General features: G+C 44.1%; 1 protein-coding gene across 2 annotated transcripts in view; it reads left to right on the forward strand.

Moving 5' to 3' along the window:
* The first annotated feature begins 560 nt into the window (after window positions 1-560).
* ccne1 (cyclin E1) overlaps window positions 561-15426 on the forward strand; it is a 41491-nt gene continuing 26625 nt past the window's right edge. Inside the window, exons 1-4 of one of the 2 annotated variants that reach the window (XM_061893500.1) lie at window positions 561-936; window positions 1396-1438; window positions 1601-1688; window positions 8715-8777. In XM_061893500.1, the coding sequence (XP_061749484.1) occupies window positions 1425-1438; window positions 1601-1688; window positions 8715-8777 (165 nt within the window). In that variant the 5' untranslated portion in view covers window positions 561-936; window positions 1396-1424. Of the gene's footprint in view, window positions 937-1107; window positions 1212-1395; window positions 1439-1600; window positions 1689-8714; window positions 8778-15426 lie in introns of those variants that run through there. The other variant, XM_061893501.1, reaches the window with a different exon arrangement.

A 15426-nucleotide genomic window follows, 5' to 3' on the forward strand; every position in this document is an offset into this window, starting at 1 on the left:
AAGGCGGGTTACACCCTGGACAAGTCGCCACTTAATCGCAGGGACAAGTCAAAATGTCGGTGTTAAATAATAGTTAAAATCGTTAGAAAATATTTTTTCTTTTGAGTGTATCAATCCACTCGACCCCTTTTTAAATATTTTTTACATAGTATTTGTATATTTACTTTTAAACTCGTCAAAATATATGCCTGAATCTGCACGGATGCGTGTCAATAAACAATAGCGAACTCATTGCCCTCCATCCGAAATCCGGAAGTGCCTCCAGGTCACGTGATTGCATAGACGCCGGGCGGAAGCAGCGACGTTTTGTCCATTATTAGCTGAAATAATGATTGCGGTCACCCCGACAGCGGCCTGAAATCTTATAAACGGGTTTATCAGCGATTTCTTGTGAACCGGTGGTTGTTTAACGTTCGCTTTTCGGTTAAAAGCGCTTCTTCTCTGCCTTTGTTTACATCCGAGAGACTAGCCACGCGGTGCCCGGCCACTTCCGCCTTCAGAAGCCCCGCCCCTCGCAGCTGTCATGCCGCCGTCACGCCTCCTCCCGCGTTTGCCGGCTTAAATGGCGATAAGACGACAAAGTTTCCACACCTGTACGTGTTCATCCCCGACGGCTTTCGCGGTCCTTTTTTGGCGGGTCGTGTGTACGCGCGGCCGGTTAACGAGCTCGGGGACGGACGAGACGCGCGGGAAAGAGGCGGAGAAGAAGAAGTTTTAGCGCCAAGTTAAATCACCTCCTCCTCCCGCGCCAGTCATCTGTTCCCCCCCCACCACCACACGATCGAGCCCGCGCACGGCCTGCTGGCACCCGATCTCCCCCTCTCCGGCTGGGTCGACTCACGTATCGATCCCCTTCTCGTCCCATTCATTCATCGATCGCTCGATTGCCAAGACGGTACGGAACTTGGAAGAGCGGCGTCTCGACGCGAGTGCACGGTGAGCTAACCATGCTAACTTCCGACACAAACGGCGCCTAAATGATCAAATGTAAACATTTGTGGAGGTTAAATATTTTTTAAAGTTCCCTTTTACGCCCCTTTTTGAGGGCTTGTGGGTGGATGTCAGCGTGGAAAATGCGCTAAAGTGCCGACAAAGTCTCAGCTGCTGCGTCGGCCATGATGAGCCGGGCCAGATGTCCGGAGTTAGACCGGGAAAATGAAGAGGTTTCCCCGCGTAAATTCGCAAAATAACCAACCTCGATGTGTAGTTTGGTGTGTTTTGTGTCTTTTAACGCCGTTTGCCGCGCATGCGTGTTGGTTTTTCTGCACTTTTGACGACTTGCAATGCTAAGAGAAGCTAGGCTTTGTCAGCTGAGCGTGGGGGTGGGGAGTGACTTCATGTCCCCCTCGTAAAAAGTCCAACTAAAATGACCTAAAATATTATTTCCTTCCACAGGTTTGCCCCACCCCGGCCTTTTGGGTAGAATGCTGGGAAGTCGGTGAGTTGAGAACACTCGGAATTGGCCAAAAGTTGGCGAGCTAGTTAGCACATGCGTGCTAAGCTAAATAACTTAATTTTTGTTTAATGAGTTTATTTCACGCTTGTTGACACTTTGGAGGCCCTGGTGGGTGTTTTTTTTTTTACTTCTTCTTCATTCCAGGGAAGAAACAGAAGCCAAGTCTGTTGATCCCGAGGCGGCCACTTTAAAGACAACAAGGCCGAGGAAGAGGAAGGCAGATGTTGCCATTGTAAGTATGGAGGTCTTCATCACATGCTAAGATTGCTCTTAAGTGGAGGTAGGGTCGCCAACTCCTTGGATAAAGGGACACCCCAATTGTTTTTGCCCTTTTTTATTTGTGTGAAAGTAGTTTTACGACTTGGGCAGCACGGCGGTACAGGGGTTAGTGCATGTGCCTCACAATACAAAGGTCCTGAGTTCAATTCCGGACTGCGTGGGTTCCGTCCGGGTACTCCTCCCACCTCCAAGGACACGCACTTGGGTATAGGTTGTTTGGCATCACTAAATTGGCCCTCATGTGTGAATGTTGTCTGTCTATCTGTGTTGGTCCTCCGATGAGGTGGCGACTTGTCCAGGGTGTACCCCGCCTTCCACCCGGTTGTAGCTGAGATAGGCACCACCGACCTCAAAGGGAATAAACGGTAGAAAATGGATGGATAGTTTTACGACTTGGGCAGCACGGTGTTACAGGGGTTAGTGCATGTGCCTCACAATACGAAGGTCCTGAGTAGTCCTGAGTTCAATTCCGGACTGCGTGGGTTCCTTCCGGGTACTCCTCCCACCTCCAAGGACACGCACTTGGGGATAGGTTGATTGGCAACACTAAATGGGCCCTAGTGTGTGAATGTTGTCTATCTGTGTTGGTCCTCCGATGAGGTGGCGACTTGTCCAGTGTGTACCCCGCCTTCCACCCGATTGTAGCTGAGATAGGCACCAGCGACCCCAAAGGGAATAAACGCTAGAAAATGGATAGTTTTACGACTTGGGCAGCACGGCGGTACAGGGGTTAGTGCATGTGCCTCACAATACGAAGGTCCTGAGTAGTCCTGAGTTCAATCCCGGACTGCGTGGGTTCCGTCCGGGTACTCCGGCTTCCTCCCACCTCCAAGGACACGCACTTGGGGATAGGTTGATTGGCAACACTAAATGGGCCCTAGTGTGTGAATGTTGTCTATCTCTGTTGGTCCTGCAATGATGTGGCGACTTGTCCAGGGTGTACCCCGCCTTCCACCCGATTGTAGCTGAGATAGGCACCACCGACCTCAAAGGGAATAAACGGTAGAAATGGATGGATAGTTTTACGACTTGGGCAGCACGTTGGTACAGGGGTTAGTGCATGTGCCTCACAATACGAAGGTCCTGACTAGTCCTGAGTTCAATTCCGGACTGCATGGGTTCCGTCCGGGTACTCCTCCCACCTCCAAGGACACCACTTGGGGATAGGTTGATTGGCAACACTAAATGGGCCCTAGTGTGTGAATGTTGTCTATCTGTGTTGGTCCTCCGATGAGGTGGCGACTTGTCCAGTGTGTACCCCGCCTTCCACCCGATTGTAGCTGAGATAGGCACCAGCGACCCCAAAGGGAATAAACGCTAGAAAATGGATAGTTTTACGACTTGGGCAGCACGGCGGGACAGGGGTTAGTGCATGTGCCTCACAATACGAAGGTCCTGAGTAGTCCTGAGTTCAATCCCGGACTGCGTGGGTTCTGTCCGGGTACTCCGGCTTCCTCCCACCTCCAAGGACACGCACTTGGGGATAGGTTGATTGGCAACACTAAATGGGCCCTAGTGTGTGAATGTTGTCTATCTCTGTTGGTCCTGCAATGATGTGGCGACTTGTCCAGGGTGTACCCCGCCTTCCACCCGATTGTAGCTGAGATAGGCACCACCGACCTCAAAGGGAATAAACGGTAGAAATGGATGGATAGTTTTACGACTTGGGCAGCACGTTGGTACAGGGGTTAGTGCATGTGCCTCACAATACGAAGGTCCTGAGTAGTCCTGAGTTCAATTCCGGACTGCATGGGTTCCGTCCGGGTACTCCTCCCACCTCCAAGGACACCACTTGGGGATAGGTTGATTGGCAACACTAAAGGGGCCCTAGTGTGTGAATGTTTTCTATCTGTGTTGGTCCTGCGATGAGGTGGCGACTTGTCCAGGGTGTACCCCGCCTTCCACCCGATTGTAGCTGAGATAGGCTCCAGCGACCCCAAAGGGAATAAACGCTAGAAAATGGATGAATCGATAGTTTTACGACTTGGGCAGCACGGCAGGACAGGGGTTAGTGCATGTGCCTCACAATACGAAGTTCCTGAGTTCAATCCCGGACTGCGTGGGTTCCATCTGGGTACTCCGGCTTCCTCCTGCCTCCAAGGACACACACTTGGGGATAGGTTGATTGGCAACACTAAATGGGCCCTAGTGTGTGAATGTTGTCTGTCTATCTGTGTTGGTCCTGCGATGAGGTGGCGACTTGTCCAGGGTGTACCCCGCCTTCCGCCCGATTGTAGCTGAGATAGGCACCAGCGACCCCAAAGGGAATAAACGGTAGAAAATGGATGAATGGATAGTTTTACGACTTGGGCAGCACGGTGGAACAGGGGTTAGTGCATGTGCCTCACAATACGAAGGTCCTGAGTAGTCCTGAGTTCAATCCCGGAGTTTGCATGTTCTCCCTGGCTTCCTCCCACCTCCAAAGACATGCACTTGGTGATAAGTTGATTGGCAACACTAAAATTGACCTTAGTGTGGGAATGTGAGTGTGAATGTTGTCTATCTGTGTTGGCCCTGTAGTAAGGTGGCGACTTGTCCTGAGTGTACCCCGCCTTCCACCCGAATGCAGCTGAGATAGGCTCCGGTGACCCCAAAAGGGACAAGTGGTAGAAAATGGATGGATGAGAATAAAATAGAATATATCTTAATTTTCATAGTACATTGTACAACAAAATTGTATGCAAAGCTAATTTAGTGCAAGTTCATAACACATAAAAACAAAAGAACATAGTTAAATAGATACAAATACATAAAATACATCCACAGTCATTATTGTCTTCTTGTGTTCAGCGACACTATTGCTCTCGGGTAAAAAGTGTTCTTAAATCGGTTCGTCCAGCTTTTTTTTGTCCTGTATCTCCTGCCTGATGGCATCAGTTCAAAAAGTTTATGTCCAGGGTGAGATGGGTCCCTGATGATGTTTTGGGCCTTTTTTGTCCAGGTTGAGATGGGTCCCTTATGATGTTTTGGGCCTTTTTGAGGCACTTGGCACTGTACAGTTCATCCAGGGAGGGGAGAGAGCAGCCAGTGATCTTCATGGCAGTTTTTACGACCCTCCGAAGTGCGTTTCTCTCTGCCACCGTGCAGCTGGCATCATACACACATGCAGTATGTCTCCCGTCCAAAGGCAAAACCTAGTAACTCACTTCTAGCTGATTTTGAGAAAACAAAATCTATCTTGATGCTGTCTTACAAAGATCTACATAGTGGGACGAGCAGGGGATCATCTTGAATATAAACAAGTCAGCAGCGCAGAGACGTCATCAACTGATGCACAAATGAGTGGTCCACCTGGGTCCTGACTTTTGAACAGCTAGCGCGTCATCTGTGGTCACCTATTAACCTCTCCACGCAGGAGAGGGGGGTAGAGCAGAAAAGAGACGGCAGATCAACTGGTCTAAGGGGGGGGGGTATTTAAAGGCTAGCGTATCCAAATGAATTTCAAGATGGGACTTAAATACTTCGACTGAGGTAGCATCCAGAGTACTGGAGCCCGAATAGAAAACGCTCTATAGCCCGCAGACTTTTTTTGGGCTCTGGGAATCACTCATAAGTCGGACTTCTTTGAATGCAGATTTTTTGCTGGGACATATGGTACAATACAATCAGCAAGACAGGATGGAGCTAGACCAGGGGTGCCCATTACGTCGATCGCGAGCTACCAGTCGACCGCGCGGGGTGTGTCAGTCGATCTCCAGCCAGGCTTTTAAAAAAAATAGACCTAAAAATTAGTGATCATCAATCTTCACCAAGACGTCACTTAAATGACATTCACGGTACCGGAGGGTCTTGTGAGATGACGCTGGCTGCTGCAAGATCATTATTATTAAAAATGACTGAGAGGAAGGCGAGAAACACTTTTTATTTCAACAGACTCTCGCGCCGTACCTTCCGTCAAAACTCTAAAGGCCGACAGCACATTTCCTATCTTCACAATAAAAGCCCTGCTTCATGCTGCCTGCGCTAACTAAATACAGAGTCTCGGAAAACTGGCGTGCACAAGCGATCCCTCAGAAAGCTGGCCAGCTTTCCGAGACTCTTATTTTGTATTGAACCGTTTCGGTACGGGGGGTTTCGGTTCGACACGCGGGCGTACCGAACGAGTTTAGAAGCAGAAGTCTTCACAAGCTGCTCTGCTTTCTGCCTCTGTGGCTCTGTCTCAGCAGCAAGCATTGTCCCGCCCACACAACCATCTGATTGGTTACATACAAAGCCAATCAGCAGTGCGTATTCAGAGCGATGTAACAGCCAATCAGCAGTGCGTATTCAGACTTCAGAACGATGTAGTGAATGCTTTAGCGTCGAGCAGAGATATTCGTTTAGCAGGGGAGCAGCGCACTCTACTCAAATTATACTAAACACTTCCCAGTCACAACTATTACTAACATCGATATGAGCCCGTTGACCTTCTAGAAACTTAAACTGCAGCTCAGCTAGCTCACAGTATATCAATCAATCAATCAATCAGTGTTTATATAGCCCCAAATCACAAATGTCTCAAAGGACTGCACAAATCATTACGACTACAACATCCTCGGAAGAACCCACAAAAGGGCAAGGAAAACTCACACCCATTGGGCAGGGAGAATTCACATCCAGTGGGACGCCAGTGACAATGCTGACTATGAGAAACCTTGGAGAGGACCTCAGATGTGGGCAACCCCCCCCCCCTCTAGGGGACCGAAAGCAATGGATGTCAAGCGGGTCTAACATGATACTGTGAAAGTTCAATCCATAGTGGCTCCAACACAGCCGCGAGAGTTCAGTTCAAGCGGATCCAAGACAGCAGCGAGAGTCCCGTCCACAGGAGACCATCTCAAGCGGAGGCGGATCAGCAGCGTAGAGATGTCCCCAACCGATACAGGCGAGCGGTCCATCCTGGGTCCCGACGAGCGGTCCATCCTGGGTCTCGACTCTGGACAGCCAGTACTTCATCCATGGTCATCGGACCGGACCCCCTCCACAAGGGAGGGGGGGACATAGGAGAAAGAAAAGAAGCGGCAGATCAACTGGTCTAAAAAGGAGGTCTATTTAAAGGCTAGAGTATACAGATGAGTTTTAAGGTGAGACTTAAATGCTTCTACTGAGGTAGCATCTCAAACTGTTACCGGGAGGGCATTCCAGAGTACTGGAGCCCGAACGGAAAACGCTCTATAGCCCGCAGACTTTTTTTGGGCTCTAGGAATCACTAATAAGCCGGAGTCTTTTGAACGCAGATTTCTTGCCGGGACATATGGTACAATACAATCGGCAAGATAGGATGGAGCTAGACCGTGTAGTATTTTATACGTAATTAGTATAGGCTTGAGGTGAGGGCTAATTAGCTTTTAGCGTAACGTTAGCTCATTTTGCTGTGTGTGCGTGTTTTAGGGGCAGCAAAGCCCTGTCTGTTATTTCATTTAACTCTATCGGCTGGGGACATCTCTGCGCTGCTGATCAGCCTCCGCTTGGGATGGTTTCCTGCTGGCTCCGCTGTGAACGGGACTCTCGCTGCTGTGTTGGATCCGCTTTGGACTGGACTCTCGCAACTGGGTTGGATCCATTATGGATTGATCTTTCACAGTATCATGTTCTCATATGTTCTCATAGTCATCAGTATCACAGTAGCATGTTCTCATAGTCATCATTGTCACCGACGTCCCACTGGGTCATTATTGTCACCGATGTCCACTGGGTGTGAGTTTTCCTTGCCCGAGGATGTCGTAGTGGTTTGTGCAGCCCTTTGAGACACTAGTGATTTAGGGCTATATAAGTAAACATTGATTGATGATTGATTGATTGATATTGTGTTTAGGGATGAAAAGTCTCTCCTATTGCAATTGTACTATTTTTTTTCGGCTATAGTTACATTAATCATTAGTAATGTAGCAGCCCAGTTTTGAATAGCAGGGTCCCTGCTATCACATGCTGCTAAAAATACAACATTTCCATAATAAAAGTCAACTACAGGCTTCCCAAATGCTGTAATAAATTAAGCACGATGAGTTGTACTTTCTTTTATATGTAGAAGAAAGGTTTTTTCATTTTATTTAATCAAAGCAACAACTTGAGGCAGATTAATGTGGACAGAATTATTATAGTGTTCCCAATGTTAAAAGGATAAAGCCATCGTTTACAAATTTGGTAAATAAATAACCCGAAAATGTATATTTTGTTGTTTTCTTACTGTACCGAAAATGAACCGAACCCTGACCTCTAAACCGAGGTGCGTACCGAACCAAAATTTTTGTTTACCGTTACACCCCTAATACGTAAGTAGTAAAACCTTAAAATGGCATCTTAAATTCACGCCTATACTGTCTCAAATTCAGGTGAGCCAGTATAGGCGTAATATCATCAAACTTTCTTGTTCTTGTCAAAAGTCTTAGTTTTATAATATCTTTTTTTTATTTGTGTGAAAGGACATTGATAATATTCCCAAAAATATCAGTTGAAGGTAGGCTTGCCAACTCCCTGGAAAAAGGGACACCTTGCAGGGCTGATTGATGCAACTATATTTGCATGAAAGGAGTTCTATAAGGTCTGCAAATATATCGGGTGAAGCTTGGGTTGCCAATTCCCTGGTAAATAAAGGATCCCTTGCAGGGTTGGTCTCCCTGATTTTAATTTTGCCTTTTTTATTGGCGTGAAAGGAGTGTTTTAATAATCGCAAAGGTTGAATAAAGGCAACTCCATTTCCGAAGAGTCCAGTTTCAAGTAAACCTTTTGTGGACTCTGTGACCTGATGACTGAAGATGTGCAGACAGATGTTTTTTTTTAGTAGAGCTGTCAAAATAACGAGTTAACTCACATGAATAATCACAAAGAAATGCTTGCATTAATCATGAACACACTTCGATTAACCATACAATTTTTATTTTGATCGTACATGCTCTTCTACCTTAACCGCTATATGGTCAACGCTTACGTGAGTACAAAAATGAGCGAGGAGACCTTTCCTTACAACTGTGTTTTGTTTTTGTTTTTTTGTCCCTTGCAGTATTTACAAGACTTGGACGAGGAGACGGCGGAGATGACCAAGAAAAAGCAGCGCGACTCGGAGGTAAAATGAATCTACAAACTGTGTTCCACATCGCACACTTCCACCGAGGGTTGTACGGTATACCGGTATTAATATAGAACCGCGATACTAATGAATCATATTCCGTACTATACCGCCTCTAAAAAGTACCGGTTGTCAGGTTGAGTTTGTGACAAACACAAAGGTGCAGAGATGGCGGCAGGCATTGTGTGGGAAAACATGATTTAATTTAACACTAAAACGAGAACAAACAAAAGGCGCGCACAGGGCGGAGAACAAACTTGGCTATGAACAAAAACTAGCTCTTACTCTGACATGAAGGAACTATGACATGAGCAGAGTGAACAGAAGTAGACACAGCTACAACGATAAGTATTAAAGACATTGACAGGTAGTGGTGACAATAATCCAGCACTGACTGGAGGGGAAGGCAGCTTTAAATAGTAACTGGCTGATTGACACCAGGTGTGGCCAGGTGCCAATCAGCCACAGCTGGGGAGACACAGCACTCAGGGAAACAAAATAAATAAATAAATGGGTTGTACTTGTATAGCGCTTTTCTACCTTCAAAGTACTCAAAGCGCTTTGACTCTACTTCCACATTTACCCATTCACACACACATTCACACACTGATGGGGGGAGCTGCCATGCAAGGCGCTAACCAGCACCCATCAGGAGCAAGGGTGAAGTGTCTTGCTCAGGACACAACGGACCTGATGAGGTTGGTACTAGGTGGGGATTGAACCAGGGACCCTCGGGTTGCGCACGGCCACTCTCCCACTGCGCCACAGGAACTAAAGACAGGAAACAAAGACAAATGCAAAGGAAAAACTAAGACATTGTCAAACTGTCAGGGACAAGCCTGACACAGGTCCCTCGTCGTCACGTCAAGACATCGCTGGTTTAGGAGCAGACGAGCATGTTCGGCAGTGCACAATCACGGAGTACTTACAAGCAGACACAGTGTGTAGACAGAAAAGGGAGAACGGACGCAATTTGGTCTAAAAAATAAAAATAATAAAGGTGATGCTGTAACACTGAAATACTCTCAGGAAGAGGTGCTTTAATACATAGCTAGCTAGCTAGTGACTAAAGTGCATCCACAGTCTCCAGTGTTTTAGCTAATTCTAAATCATCCAGATGCACTGTAATGATACTAGTTGATACTACTATGATTACATCAATATTTTTTAGCATCACAAAATCTTCTTAGTTTTTTTTTTTTACCGTTTATATTATGTTTATAAACTCAGGAAATATGGCCCTGGACACATGAGTACTTTGAATATGACCAATAAATGATACTGTAACGCAGGGGTCGGCAACCCGGGGCTTTGGAACGTTTTCAAAAATATATGAAAAATGGATGAGGGGAAAAAAATTTTTTTTTGTTTTAATTTGGTTTCTGTAGGAGGACAAACATGACACAAACCTCCCTAATTGTTATAACGCACACTGTTTGTATTAAACATACTTCACTGATTCGAGTATTTGGCCAGCGCCGTTTTGTCCTACTAATTTTGGCGGTCCTTGAACTCACCCTAGTTTGTTTACATGCATAACTTTCTCCGACTCTATAAGACGTGATTTATGCCACTTCTTTTTCCGTCTCATTTTGTCCACCAAACTTATAATGTTGTGCATGAATGCACAAAGGTGAGTTTTGTTGATGTTATTGACTTATGTGGAGTGCTAATCAGACATATTTAGTCACTGCATGACTGTAAGCTAGTTGATGTTAACATGCTGTTTAGGCTAGCTGTATGTACATATTGCATTACTATGCCTCATTTGTAGCTATATTTGAACTCATTTAGTTTCCTTTAAGTCCTCATAATTCAATTTATATCTCATGATACACTATCTGTATGTAATATGGCTTTTAATTTTTTGCGGCTCCAGACAGATTTATTTTTGGTCCAATATTGCTCTTTCAACATTTTGGATTGCCGGCCCCTGCTGTAATGACTTTGTGTCAGAATGATACCCGAATTTGTGGTATCATCCAAAACTAATGTAACGCTAGTCATCGTCATCTTGCTAGTTTAATTGTTGTCATCTGCGTTCGCTCTTAGAGCCACAACTTTGATGGCTTTTTTTCTCTGATGCTAATCATATTTGGATGATTACAATTGTTGGTTGAGAACCAGTTGTAGTTCTAGGGCAGTTATTAGGAGCCAGTGAGAAAATATATTTTTTGACATGACTATGTAAACCGAAGTCACAACACAGGAAGTATATTACCTGAGGGGGCGTGGCTAAAGAATAGAATTGCTAACGTTTTCTGAGTTCTTGGCATGTGTATTTTTAGAATTACACATTACATTTTCAATAGTAATGTTGGTAAATTACTAAAAAAAATATACCGTATTTTCCGCACTATACGGGATTATAAGGCGCACCTTCAATGAATGGCCTATTTTAAAACTTTGTTCATATATAAGGCGCAACGCATTATAAGGCGCATAGAATAGATGCCACAGTAGAGGCTGGGGTTACGTTTTGCATCCATTAGATGGAGCTGCGCTATAGGGAATGTAAACAAAAGAGTCAGGTCAGTCAAACTTTATTAATAGAATACAAACCAGCGTTCTGACAACTCTTTTCTCTCCCAAAATAAAAAAAAACAGCTGTTTTATTATTTTCCTTGATTCAATAAACACGTAAAAAACAGTCTGGTACTGTCACAGTAAATCAAACGTTAGTGCAATCACAATATAGTAACACTCGAAATAGTGCAAAGCAATAATATATAAATAACTCAACGTTTCTCAAACGATGTCGTCACACAACACACAAAATAAACATGTAAAGCTCACTTTATTAAGTTATTCCTCATCCACGAATCCCTCAAATTCTTATGCTTCAGTGTTCGAATCAAACAGTTGGGCGAATACTTCGTCTCGTCAAAGTCGTCATAAAACGAGTCATTGTCGCTGCTGTTTATGTTAAATTCTCGCGCTGCTGCTCTATTCCCGTGTTCTACTGGGTGACTGATCGGCTTGAGTTTAAACTCTGCGTCCTAAGCGTGTCTCTTAATGGGAGCCATTTTGGGGTCTTTACATAAACACACGGAAACCGCACGCCTCCCGCTGTCATATATCCCAGCATGCACCACGCGCTTCTTCTTCTACGGGGGAAAATTAAGTTGGCGGCTGCTTATCGTAGTTGCGAGACCTCCATCCATCCATTTTTTACCGCTTATTGTGGCTCAATATTGGTCCATATATAAGGCACACTGTCAGCTTTTGAGAAAATTTGAGGTTTTTAGGTGCGCCTTATAGTGCGGAGAATACAGTATATGTTTTACATTAAACTGGACAGGTGATTGTCAAAAAGTCAAAAAGCCAACAAAAAGAGGTTGCTAGGTAAGAATAAATCTAAAGGTAAAATATTGTGTAGAAATGCACCCAATTGCAGGAAATGCACTCTTGATTTAAAAAAAAATTGCTCATGGCTTGCTTGGCAGAACTTTGTGCCAATAGAATTTTTTTCTCTTTGTCAGTTTTTCTTTCTTTTTTTTTTTTTTTCTCTAAAAGAGTGCTTACATGCCTGAATAAAACCTCAATTCGTTCCAGCTCTAATATATCATTTTCCGTCCCTCCAAGCTTTTACAGGCTTTCTTTGTGATTGTTTCTGTCTAAAATGCCTGAATTTGTGGCAACTTTTTCAAAAAGTTGCATCAAAGGTTACCCACCACCCCTGCACCATAACATTGAATTCTCTTTTGATCTTTTACCTGTTCCTAACGTGTAGCCTTAACCTCAAAAAGCATGGGGTTTCAACAAAAAAACTGAAAAACAACCACAGTCTTGATGTTTTACTCGTTGTTTTTACCACACGCACTTCAAATAGACACTAGATGGCAGTAAAAGCACATACTCGGAGTTCATTGTGAAATCACTGTGCTGTTTTAGTTTGTCATAGCTAATATTAATTGAAGGAGCCAGAAATGTGTGTATAAGGTCACGTGGTGTATATTTGTGACATTAGTGGCGGTCAATATAAAGGGGTGTTTTTACATGCACGCAAGGTGGTGAGAGAAGAGAGTTTAGCTGTGTAGCTAAACACTTTGTTGGCTGCTTTAGAAGCTTTTTGGATCGCTTATTGGATGGTTGGGCTTAGGGCTGGGTGATATATTGATATACTCGATATATTGCGGGTTTGTCTCTGTGCGATATAGAAAATGACTACCGTATTTTTCGGAGTATAAGTCGCTCCGGAGTTTCAGTCACACACCTGCCGAAAAATGCATAATAAAGAAGGAAAAGAAACATATATAAGTCGCACTTTTTGGGGAAATTTATTTGATAAAACCCAACACCAAGAATATACATTTGAAAGGCAATTTAAAATAAATAAAGAATAGTGAACAACAGGCTGAATAATTGTACGTTATAAGCCTCATAAATAACCAACTGAGAAGGTGCCTGGTATGTTAACGTAACATATTATGGTAAGAGTCATTCAAATAACTATAACATATAGAACATGCTATACGTTTACCAAACAATCTGTCACTCCTAATCACTAAATCCGATGAAATCTTATACGTTTAATCTCTTACGTGAATGAGCTAAATAATATTATTTTATATTTTACGGTAATGTGTTAATAATTTCACACATAAGTCACTCTGGAGTATACGTCGTACCCCCGGCCAAACTATGAAAAAAACTGCGACTCATACTCCGAAAAATATGGTATGTCGTGATATTCGAGTATACTTTCTCACACACAGTTGCTTTTAGCTGCGGTCATTACACTACAGGCGTTTCTGACTTCTCAATAAAACAAGCGCACCTTCTTACATATGTATACACCCCTCGCGGAGCTGAGACGGTAGCAGCATGGGTAAACGTTAGCTGTGGTGCGAATGGTAACACGAGAGAAAGAGAGTGCAACATCTGGTAACAAATGAAGGAAGAATTAATTCCCAAGAAAAGACAGCAGGGGGTCCTGGGTTCAAATCAAGGCTCGGGATCTTTCTGTGTGGAGTTTGCATGTTCTCCCCGTGAAAGCGTGGGTTCCCTCCGGGTACTCCGGCTTCCTCCCACTTCCAAAGACAATGCACCTGGAGATAGGTTGATTGGCAACACTAAATTGGCCCTAGTATGTGAGTGTGAATGTGGTCTGTCTATCTGTGTTGGCCCTGCGATGAGGTGGCGACTTGTCCAGGGTGTACCCCGCCTTCCGCCCGATTGTAGCTGAGCTAGGCGCCCAGCGCCCCCCGCGACCCCAAAAGGGAATAAGCGGTAGAAAATGGATGGATGGATAAATTGAAAAGTACGAGTGTTTGTTTTCGTCTCTCCCTTCAAACCGGGAGTAAGATCTCTCACTCTGCATCGTGTTTACTTATCGGTAGAATTCACTGAATGCAGCGAGCCCTTTTTTCCTCAGTCACTCACAATGATTGATTCGGTGGGTGGAGAGTGGGTCCGATAGTTTACACTAGGAGGTGCACGTTATGTCGATCGCGAGCTACCGCTCGATAACAAAGGGTGTGTCAGTCGATCGCCAGCCAGGCATTAAAAAAATAAACCTAAAAATTTGCGATGATCAATCTTCCCCAAGACGTCACTTTCGTTGACATTGACATTCATGGCACCTGAGATGATGCTGGCTGCTGCGAGCTCATTATTAAGAAAAAATGACCGACAGCAAGGCAAAGAAACACTTACCGTATTTTTTTTTCACAGTCTGGCCATATACTCCGGAGCGATTTATGTGTGAAATTATGAACACATTACCGTAAAATATTAGATAATATTATTTATCTCATTTGCGGAAGAGACAAAGTAAATGTCAGCAATCGTCACACACACGTCAGCAATTGTCACACACACGTCAACCAATAAAAATTTGCCGGGGGAGGGTTTTTTTTAGAATTACACATTACATTTTCAATAGTAATGTTAGCAAATTACTAAAAACATATACCGTATTTTCCGCACTATAAGGCGCACCAGATTATAAGGCGCACCTTCAATGAATGGCCTATTTTAAAGCTTTGTTCATATATAAGGCGCAACGCATTATAAGGCGCATAGAATAGATGCTACAGTAGAGACTGGGGTTACGTTATGCATCCATTAGATGGAGCTGCGATAAAGGGAATGTCAAAAAAAGAGTCAGATAGGTCAGTCAAACTTTGTTAATAGATTAGATTAGATTAGATAGTACTTTATTTATTCCGTCAGGAGAGTTCCTTCAGGAAAATTACAATTTTCAGCACAATCCCATTCAAGATCAGACAAACATTACAGGGAGACAGAACAGGATCGCTGACGGGTCTGCCGGCTTCCAGCGCCCCTTACAAAAAAGATGACATACAGGTAAACAAGGGGGGGGGGATGGGAGAAAAGAATAGAAGATTAAAATAAATTTAAAAAAATAAAATAAAATAAAAAAATATCGATTACAAACCAGCGTTCTGACAACTCTGTTCACTCCCAAAATGAATAAACAGCTGTTTTAGTATTTTCCCCGATTCAATAAACGTAAAAAACAGTCTGATACTGTTATGGTAAATCAAACGTTAGTGCAATCACAATATAGTAACACTCGAAATAGTGCAAAGCAATAATATATAAATAACTCAACCTTGCTCAAACGATGTCGTCACACAACACACAAAATAAACACGTAACGCTCACTTTATTAAGTTGT

This window comes from Nerophis ophidion, linkage group LG02 (genome assembly GCF_033978795.1).
Source record: "Nerophis ophidion isolate RoL-2023_Sa linkage group LG02, RoL_Noph_v1.0, whole genome shotgun sequence".
In the NCBI taxonomy this organism is placed as follows: Eukaryota; Metazoa; Chordata; class Actinopteri; order Syngnathiformes; family Syngnathidae; genus Nerophis; species Nerophis ophidion.